The following is a 9,359-nucleotide window of genomic DNA, read 5'->3' as shown; positions in this document are numbered from 1 at the left end:
TAATTGTTGACACACATGAAACATATTCAGATTTCGTTTATCTATTCGTCTGCATAATCAAACTGATTTGACCACACTCGTTTGAATTTTATATTCATTATAGGCGCAAGAGAAGAGTACAAAGGAAAAAGGTTCCCTTAACTCCAATACTTGTTTCACTGATTTTTAATCAAATAGATTTCAGATTGCTTTAATCTATCTGTTCATTAATTTTCGTATTCCTTAAGGTCGTGTCTCTGAAGGCAATCACTACGAGCTTCACGGACGTTCTGCACGCCAACTGTTCGGTGTTTTGCTGCTGCGAGCATTTGGCATCAACTTGTTTTTGAAGTTTCTTTTTTTTCAAATCTCTGGTCATGTTATCCTTGCAAGCAAGAAAGGGTGCCACCTTATGCAATCAGCATTTTCTCTCCAGGACATTCAATCTCTGCTTCAAGACGCTCACCACCCTTCCTACCAAAGACATTGACGCAGCATCCAGTTCTGCAACCGTGCCCCCTTCTGAATACTCTACCAGCCTCCATCTTTCTCCAATTTTCTCCGACTTCAATCATCCCTCAACTGGGTTTGATGTTGAACTTGTGGATCATGATACTTGGGGTGTCTCATCTGGGGTGGCACAAGCCTGGAGGGGACCTGCATCAAGAGCTGGTTCCTTTGGTTCGCAAGAGACCGACGAGGCCATTGATGATCATGTTGAGGGTGAACTAGATTTTGAGGACATAGATAACATGAGAGTTCGTGGCAATCTGTTTTATAAGCTTGAGCGCAGCTCCAAGGAGTTTGAAGAGTATAATTTTGATTTTCATAGGAAGAAATCTTCCAAGAAAAAAGAGGAGGTGAAGAAAGCTAAAACGACTCCAAATTTGGTTTCCAAAGATCACAAGGTTCCCAGAGTTGATGATTTGGCTAGAAGCAAAAGTGTTGTGCCCCGTGTGGACGAAATCAATGATGGGCCTAGTGTGAACAAGAGGCAGAGGACTCCCACGTTTAACCAGCTTACAGGTCCTTATCATGAACCATTTTGCTTGGACATTTTCATATCAAAAGCCTCTGTTCGTGCTTCCGTTGTTCACAGGGTAACGAGCAAGGTTGTTGCTGTGGCACATTCCATTTCCAAGGACTTCAAGTTTGACCTGGCTTCTACCAAGAACAAAGCCACTTGTGCCGCAGTGGGGGCAATTCTAGCTCAGAGAGCATTGGGTGATGATATCCATGACGTGATTTACACTCCAAGGAAAGGAGAAAGGGTGGAGGGAAAGCTTCAGATTGTTCTTCAGTCCATCATTGACAATGGCATCAACGTTAAAGTAAAGATTAAGCAGAGACCCAAGAAACCATTCAACCGCATCACCTGACGTGTGCATTTTATTCGGCATTATATATATAAATGGAAGGGATTTTGAATCCTTTTACTTGACACCATATTCGATGTTGAGAGAAATCGTCAACAAATGTGCGACTGCAACTGCAGTTCTGATCATGGTAACCCCAATACTTTTGATGTTATGGCTGAAGTTGTGCATGAACAGTTTCTTAAAACCTTGGTAAGTCTAGCCTAGGTAGGGTTTGAATCATTCGGTAAATGTGAACTTTGGATTCCACCCTTAAATATGTGAATAAGGTTTGAAGTTTTTAAATAAAATTGCAAATGATAACCACATTTAGTTCGTATCCTAGATAACCATTTATCAGCATTGTTGGAAAGTTGGTGTCTTTTCTAGTATGAATCAAATGTTGTACAAGTACAATTATGTTCCATGCATCAACAAGAAACTACATAACAGAACAGAAGTATATAAAAAACCAGAGCTACACCAGCGAATAAAGAAACAAGCAAAGACTCAACGCTGTTAACCAGAGCCAGCAGCAGCAGCTCGGAATGAAGTACCCTACATTCAAAACTCAAACACAGACTAGTCATTGGCTGTGGCCAACTGCAATGACAGCAGCTCCTCCTCCGGGATAACCTTAATATGGCAATCGGATTGAGGGTAGGAGACACACAAGAGTGTATAACCTCGCTCCACCACATCATCGCTGAGCATTCCTTCACTCTGATCAACAGATCCACTGATGAGACGAGCAGGGCATGTCATACAAACACCGAGCTTGCAGTCATGAGGCACAGGTAAGCCAGATTCCAATGCCTTTGACAGAATGGTCTCGTCAGCTTCAACTTCCAGTGGAATGGTCTGTCCCTCCTGCTCAATCACCACTTTGTAGGACCTCACACTCAGTGGACGCAAACCAAGCCCTTGCTGCCGAGGCTTCACCTGTGAAACAGTAGAGAGCTTCAGGGTGGGGTGCCCCCATCGGAAGAGCGTGTAGGGTGGTGTTGCTAACTGAAGGCTTCCCATGCCGAGGTTGTTTGCTCCGATGGAAACGGAAGTGATGTTTTTTCTCCGATGGGGCGAAGCGTCGTGTGGTGGATGAAAGGATAAGACTTTCTGGGGGAAAAGTGGGGATCACCTTTTTCACATACTTCCTTTAATTAATGGTAAACAAAGAAATTAGTTTCTATTCCTGACACAATTTTATTTTCGTATTATGATTCCGTTGCCAAAAAGAAAATGATAAAAAAATTGCTTTCAGGGGTTGCACGGCCCAAAAATTAGTTTTTGTTATTTTCTCTCGGCCTGTCAAATTTCAAATCGGTTGTAACTAAATCCAATTATGACGTGGTATGGGTTATATTAGTAAAAATGGAAAGCTTTGGAAAGCGGATCCTTTGAAATTACTTCTCATCTGTTTCCAAATTAAAATTTACGAAGTGAAAAGTTGGAAGGTAACAGATAAAAGAGGTAAAGTTAATAGATATATGAAAAACGAAAAACGATTATTCCGAATTAATTATATTTCAAAATACATAATATATATATATATATAATATTTAAAAGATAATTAATTTCAATATAAGTAATATGTCGTAAATACATTTTTTAATATTAAGTATGTTTACGTTTGTTATATAGATATAATTATAATGTCAATATTTTATTCATATTTAATTTTTATTTATTATACTGAAGCAAATAAATATCTTGTGCTTTATTTATTTTTTTCGATCTTTCCCATCCGGCATTCAATCCATGTTACTTTAGTGAACTGTGTAAAATTTAGATAAAAGTTTCGATAAATTTTATAAAAAATATTTATAATTATTTCCAATACTGTAATGGGTTGATAAATATAAAAATTAAATAAATAAAAAATTTATTTCCTTAATTAGAAAACTTAAATTAAAGTATATAAAATAATAATAAGTACTACACCGTTTTTCTTTCCGATAAATATGACTGAAATATATGTTAAGTTTAGCTTTGCGTACTTGTAGATCGGCGCTGTGCTTGCCTTGGTATCTCGTTCCCGTTCCTCAAATTCACTTTTGTTTCTTTTTATGATCTTCCACTTAATTAATCAAACTATTTTTTGCTTATACGCATCTTAATTAGGGTTGATTTCTCACTAATCAATCTCCATCCATCAATATCACTGGTTGTCTTGTTACTTCTTTTTTCTTTTAATGGGTGTGTGTCTTTTGGTAGCTCTGTGGGCTCTATGCTAATAGCTTTTGTTTGTCTGCTTTGTAGTGACCAGATATAATGGCTGCTGAAAGGTCTGGAATTGCCAAAGATGTTACAGAAGTGAGTTTCTGTATTTGATGCTCATTTCTGCTCGGTTTTTTGTATTGTGTTGCAAAATTATGTATCGTTGTACGATGTTTATTCTTCGAAGTCGATTGGTAAAACCCCATTAGTATATCTAAATAAACTTGCGGATGGTTGTGTTTCCCGAGTTGCTGCCAAACTCGAAATGATGGAGCAATGCTCTGGTGTGAAGGACAGGTAACTATTTTTCCACGGTCACGAGTTGTGATTCTGAGTTCTAAATCAATGCTTTAGTAGCATTGTTCTTGTTATGTGAGTTTTTGTGATTTAGTGCTCTTTTTTTTCCTTCTTTTTATCTTTTTCCGACGCTCAGGATTGGGTATAGTATGATTGGGGGAGCAGAAGGGAAGGGGCTTATCACACCTGGAAAGGTTGGTATGCCTTGATAGTTAAAGAGAATTGAAGCTAGTAAGAGATTAGGAAAGGTGTCATGTTGAATTGCTATAGTGTGGGAGCAAATGATGGGGTTTTTAACTGCCAGAACTTTGATTGTGATGTAAGCAGTTATACCTGTTATACTATATGTGCTATTCCAAAAGGCAAAAGTCTCACATTGCCTAGTTCACGTTTATATGCCAATGTTAATTATAAATACAAAGTGGGTACCAGAATTTGTGGTGCTTGCCGATTTCCCCCTTCTATGCTCAAGTGCTTCTATACCATCATGTTATAATTTTGAAGTGGTAGCAAGAGTTTTTGTGCTTGCTGATTCCCCACTCTAGCCTGCAAGTGCCATAAAGAGGATCCAAGGCCTTTTCTGTTATAAGCTTTATTTATTGTTTTTTTTTTTTTTTCCCTTTCCTCCTTTCTTGTAACACTACTCCTGTTTTCGTGTGTGATCGTGTTGGTCATGTCTGGGCCTCCATAAACAGGGGGTCCTTCAGAATAAACCTTCGACCTCTTCTTTCGTTATTCTTGGTTCTCTTCTTATACACTTGCCAGCTTTATAGCTTCGATCTACAACATTAGAGGCTCTTGTTGTACTCTAGCTATATCACACCGAAGGTTCCTGTTGTTCCCTGGGTATACCACAGCAGAGGTTCCTGTTATACTTTGGGAACTTCCGCAATACGGACAAATTCTTAAAAGTTCTTAAAAAGGCAGTGCTTAACCACGCCTCAAGAAAGAAAGAAGACATATTGTTCGTGTTATTAATGATTAACTCATAATCATTTCCCTGAACACCTTCAATTATGAAGGAAGGAATAAGAAAAAAGTGGTGCATTGCCATATCTCTCATAGTATACATAGAGGATAACACAAGCTTTGGTTGGATCAACCGCTTTGATGAAGGTTATCATATACCCTCCTATATATATATATATATATGGAACGTTTCAGTTTCACCCAATTTTTTTGTGTAGAAAGTGAAATTTTATATTGCTCTAGAAGCTGATATTTCAAATATAAATGAATACACTATTAATTTGTTCTTGTTGGACTTACAAATGCTATGTAGAATAGTTGGAAGTGGTAAAATGAGAAGGGGGGTTATGGATATTAATTTAGTGCATGTTTGAGTTGCCAATTTAATATATAAGATGAATAGTCTTTTGGATCCTTAAAAGTGCATGTCGCTTTCTAGTCAGTTCTTGAAAGTGTCAAAACTCAAAATTTTCAACTGAAAGTAAGATCAGTCTTTCAAGTTAGTCTTTTGTATGTATTATGTTAACTAACAAAGTTAATTTACTGACACGATACATTGAGTGACATGTTTGCTGCTACCTGTCATGCTAAAGTTGAGGAGAAGGTGGTGGCTGATATATGTCATGTCAGTAAATTAATTGTTACACAAGACTAACATGACGGGTTTTATCTTGGGGTACAAATTTTGAATTTTCATGCTTTTAGAGACTAACTAGAAGGTGACATACAACTTCGAGAACTCCAAAAACTATTCACCCTAATATATAATATTGATATTTGGGTTTCTTATTTTAGTGAAGGGTGTTCTCATTGAACCAGCAAGTGGTAATAATGGTAACGTTCCCTTTAATTTTTGGATTGGCCTTTCTCTAATTTCCTGCTTTGAATGCGTTAGTTTCGTTTTTCATGATCTATTTCGTTAATTCTAACAAAATTTCTCTCTAGTTCTGTTGCTCTGGCATTTTCATGAACTGAGTTTTATATTTGTGATTCTAATTTGGTTTACAATGCGTTGAGATGGAGGATAATGATTTATTTTACCTACAGCCAGTGATACCAGAAATGTCTGGTGAGGGATATCCATATGCACCAGAAAATTGGCCAGAACAGGGTGATGTTTGGGGATGGAGAGCTGGACGGAGAATTGCCCCCGCTGGCACGCACTTCCAGGATCGGTATCTGTATTTGCCAAGTCGACTAGTCCACATGTTGAAGGAGGAGAAGGAGAACACAGGGTCAGGTTCAGGCACATTCAGCAAACAACATATCTTTGCGAGCAAGCTTGCCGTTGAACGCTATGTCAAGAAATATTTTCCTGAGCATGATCATAATGCCTTTTTTGCTTCTTTCTCCTGGAAGATTCCCGCTCTATCATCAGCTAACGGTCGCTTTTCTCCTGTTACTTATTCCTAAGCAATATCCAATGCTTTTTAGTAGGATTTTTCAGATGTTGCATATATCTGTTTTTTCATTTGATTCTAGGATATCTCTTTTCTCTATTAATTTCCTTTAATTTCATCTTTTTCATTTGTAATGGTCTTTTTTTCATTTCCTGCTCTGAATTTGTTAGTGCCATTTTTCAATGTTAGTTATTGTTTTTCCACTATTTGTTTCATTGATTCTAATAAACTATCTGCTGAGTTCTGTTGCTCTGTTTTTATGTTTTTTTTTTTTGTTTTTTTTTTTCTGAACTGAGTTATAAATGTAATTCTATATTTTTATATTTTTATAACAATGTTATCTGCACATACGGAGAATATTTTATTTAATAAAGAGGTGACAAATCTGATTACATTACACGGAAGAATAAAGATAAAGTTCTTCACATGATGATACTCTATAGGCATATGAATTTTATCAATGCGATAGGTAAATCATTTTTGCTACCAACATCTTACCATAGACTAGCAGAATTATACACTATACTGCATAGGCTTTTAATTTTAGTGGTGTTGTCGTGATGTGGTTGTGCTGAGTTAAAATTCCTTGACAGGGCAACTGCAGTTGCGAACGTTTGTATAAAACCGTTATCTTTCATCCTACTTATGTTTTCTTTTTCATGTTTTACAGTGTCCCTCAGCAGTCAGTGACGTACTTGTTTTGCTTATTAAAATTATGTCACAGTGCTAAATAACTACTTTTGCTCACAGGCAATGAAGCACCAATAGCTGCTATACCTCTTCAACAGATAGCACAAGAACATTGTGACTCCGACGGTGAGGATGTTGTCAAGTGTAAAGCAAATAATAAGAAGTGCTCTAGTCTGGTGTTAGAAGAAGTAGAAAAATATTCACCAGCCATGCCTTGTGATATCTGCTGTTCTGAACCTATGTTTTGCCGTGACTGTTGTTGCATTCTTTGCAGCAAAACTGTCTGTACAGCTTATGGTGGCTATAGTTACATCAAGTGTCAAGTGAATGCTGCTGGTGTGGGAATTTGTGGCCACGTTGCTCATATTGAATGTGCCCTCCGATGTCTCTTGGCTGGCAAAGTTGGAGGAAGTATTGGACTAGATGCTGGGTACCACTGCCGACGCTGTGATGGGAGGACTGATATGATTTCTCATGTTAATAATCTTCTACAAACGTGTAAAACTACGGATTTGGATGATGAAATTCTGAAGAAGATTTTAAATCTTGGTGCTTGTCTCTTGCGCGGTTCAGAGAAACCCGCTGCAAAGGAGCTGCTACGTTATATTGAATTGACAATCTCAAAGGTATTTTTAAATGATATTCTGGTAATAGACATAAAAACTATATTGCTTGTTCTCTCGCGTACTTTGAAGGCTTATGACCAATTTAATAGTTTTCATCAGCTTAAATGTGGAACTAATCTTGAAGATATCTGGAAGGATGATGACAGTCTTATAGCTCATTGTACAGGTAAATAAATATCCTCTCCTGTTATCTGTACATGTCTATTTTTACTATTTTCGACTGCTACTAATACCATAGCATTGATTACATGCTTATGGAGATGCAAAAAGTCTGAATTTGACCATTTATCATCTCTGTGCACTCTACTTAACATACTGAATATCATGTGTTTGTTTATCAGATAATAGCAGTGATGTGATGCAAGTCACAATCAATGAGGACCGTTTTGAAGCTAAGTCGGGGTTGGAATCTTATAATTTTCTACCCCGTTCATTAAAACTTGAGACTGAGGTAGATCGGGTTCTCCAGGATTTTAGAAAGTCCCAGGAGCTTGAATACAAGGTGGTTGAAGAAACACTTCGAGCACAAAAAACCCATTTGCAAAATTTGTATCAGCAACTGGACCATGAAAAAAATGCATGGGTTGGTCAAATCTCATCTGCATCAGAGGTCTCGCCTAGTGCTGTTGTAAGAGAGAGAAAGAAACAGATAAGACGGGAGGTGGTTAAATTTGAAATCATGAAGAAGGTAGCCAATGGTTTTGGTAAGACCTCCAGTAATATTCTAAAGGAACACTTTGGCTTTAAAGTGATAGATTAAATTGACAAATCTTTGAGGTTGTGACAATTTTGACTTTTCTCAGATTTTTTTCGTAGTTTTAGCATTACATTGCATTCTTTCATACCATCATTGATATTCTGCCAAACAAAATCAAGTGGCATTTCTCTGAGCGACTATATAAACTGATACACAAGATGTAGTTAGGTGGTGTACAAAGCATAGATTTGTTCATTGCTGTTGTAATATACTTCATAATAGTTCAGCTGTTAAAATTCTCTATCGAAACATTTTTAAAAATGGTTTTTAAACTTAGCATCGAACAGTCTAGTTACAATGACATCATTCTCAATATTGAATTCCATGCTTCATTGAGAACAAAGTATTTAGGAACACTCATGCCAGATAATCTTAGTTCTCATCTTACCCCATAATTAGTCTTATGTTGCCCTTTTTAAGTACTGAAGTCTGAAATTCATTAACTTGTTTAATTGTATTTTTTTTCCATTAAATATATATTCTATCAAAGTCTAAAGTTAAAAAAATATTGGCACTTTGCTCTCACATTGCCTTTGAGGATTGAAATTCGGGGAGTTGATTTAATAGTAAAACTAGTTTTTTTTTTAAATAATGCATTTTACCCTAAATAAATTATAGGGTTAAATATGTTTTTTATTTTTAAATAATGCATTTTACCCTAAATAAATTATAGGGTTAAATATGTTTTTTATCTCAAGTTTAAGTGAATTTTGAAATTAGTCTCTTTTCAAAATTTTATATCAATTTAGTCTTTTATTTTTAAAAATGCGTGAATTTAGTTTTTCTTATCAAATTTTGTTAAGTTTATTTGATATTTTAAACGTATTTTATGATAATATTAGAGTTAATATTTAAGCGAAAATGTATCAAACGGTGTAAACAATTCAAATACTATTATGAATGAAATGTGCTTGAAATGTAAGATAAAATTAACAAAATTTGTTTAAAAAAACTAAATTTACATATTTTTAAAGATGAAGAACTAAATTAGTTAAAAAATTTCAAAAGTGACTAATTCTAAATTTTACTTAAATTTAAATTAATCAAATACAGATTTAACCCTAAAATC

At 35.9% G+C, this 9,359-nt stretch overlaps 3 protein-coding genes across 6 annotated transcripts; 2 read left to right on the top strand and 1 right to left on the bottom strand.

Moving 5' to 3' along the window:
- On the top strand, positions 1–2,535 carry LOC114166546 (Ribosomal L18p/L5e family protein). The gene is made up of 2 exons (XM_028051297.2): positions 1–131; positions 228–2,535. The coding sequence occupies exon 2, from the start codon at positions 357–359 to the stop codon at positions 1,356–1,358; it is 1,002 nt and encodes a 333-aa protein (XP_027907098.2). The 5' UTR covers positions 1–131; positions 228–356; the 3' UTR covers positions 1,359–2,535.
- On the bottom strand, positions 1,698–2,514 carry FDC1 (2Fe-2S ferredoxin-like superfamily protein). The gene has a single exon (XM_028051308.2). The coding sequence runs from the start codon at positions 2,358–2,360 to the stop codon at positions 1,917–1,919; it is 444 nt and encodes a 147-aa protein (XP_027907109.2). The 5' UTR covers positions 2,361–2,514; the 3' UTR covers positions 1,698–1,916.
- A 733-nt stretch (positions 2,536–3,268) lies between the features above and the next one.
- On the top strand, positions 3,269–8,574 carry LOC114173480 (CDPK adapter, putative (DUF1423)). Of its 4 annotated transcripts, none has more exons than XM_028057921.2 (6): positions 3,269–3,358; positions 3,601–3,647; positions 5,865–6,201; positions 6,968–7,533; positions 7,633–7,699; positions 7,875–8,574. In XM_028057921.2, the coding sequence occupies exons 2-6, from the start codon at positions 3,606–3,608 to the stop codon at positions 8,291–8,293; spliced, it is 1,431 nt and encodes a 476-aa protein (XP_027913722.2). In that variant the 5' UTR covers positions 3,269–3,358; positions 3,601–3,605; the 3' UTR covers positions 8,294–8,574. The 4 variants fall into 4 exon arrangements, with proteins under 4 accessions (XP_027913722.2, XP_027913721.2, XP_085524824.1 ...); XM_028057920.2 differs by having other exon boundaries at positions 3,289–3,358; positions 3,594–3,647; XM_085668698.1 differs by lacking the exon at positions 3,269–3,358 and adding an exon at positions 3,480–3,498.
- The last annotated feature ends 785 nt before the right edge of the window (positions 8,575–9,359 follow it).

This window comes from Vigna unguiculata, chromosome 2, assembly GCF_037176805.1.
Source record: "Vigna unguiculata cultivar grain cowpea cultivar isolate G323 ecotype 2 chromosome 2, ASM3717680v1, whole genome shotgun sequence".
Taxonomy (NCBI): Eukaryota; Viridiplantae; Streptophyta; class Magnoliopsida; order Fabales; family Fabaceae; genus Vigna; species Vigna unguiculata.
This window is presented reverse-complemented; position numbering and strand designations above follow the sequence as displayed.

Coding starts and splice junctions, on each gene's coding strand:
- LOC114166546 (XM_028051297.2), top strand. CDS start 357: ATGTTATCCTTGCAAGCAAGAAAGGGTGCCACCTTATGCAATCAGCAT.
- FDC1 (XM_028051308.2), bottom strand. CDS start 2,360: ATGGGAAGCCTTCAGTTAGCAACACCACCCTACACGCTCTTCCGATGG.
- LOC114173480 (XM_028057921.2), top strand. CDS start 3,606: ATGGCTGCTGAAAGGTCTGGAATTGCCAAAGATGTTACAGAA. Junction 6,202..6,967: donor CGCTCTATCATCAGCTAACG/GTCGCTTTTCTC, acceptor TTTTGCTCACAG/GCAATGAAGCACCAATAGCT. Junction 7,534..7,632: donor TTGAATTGACAATCTCAAAG/GTATTTTTAAAT, acceptor AGTTTTCATCAG/CTTAAATGTGGAACTAATCT.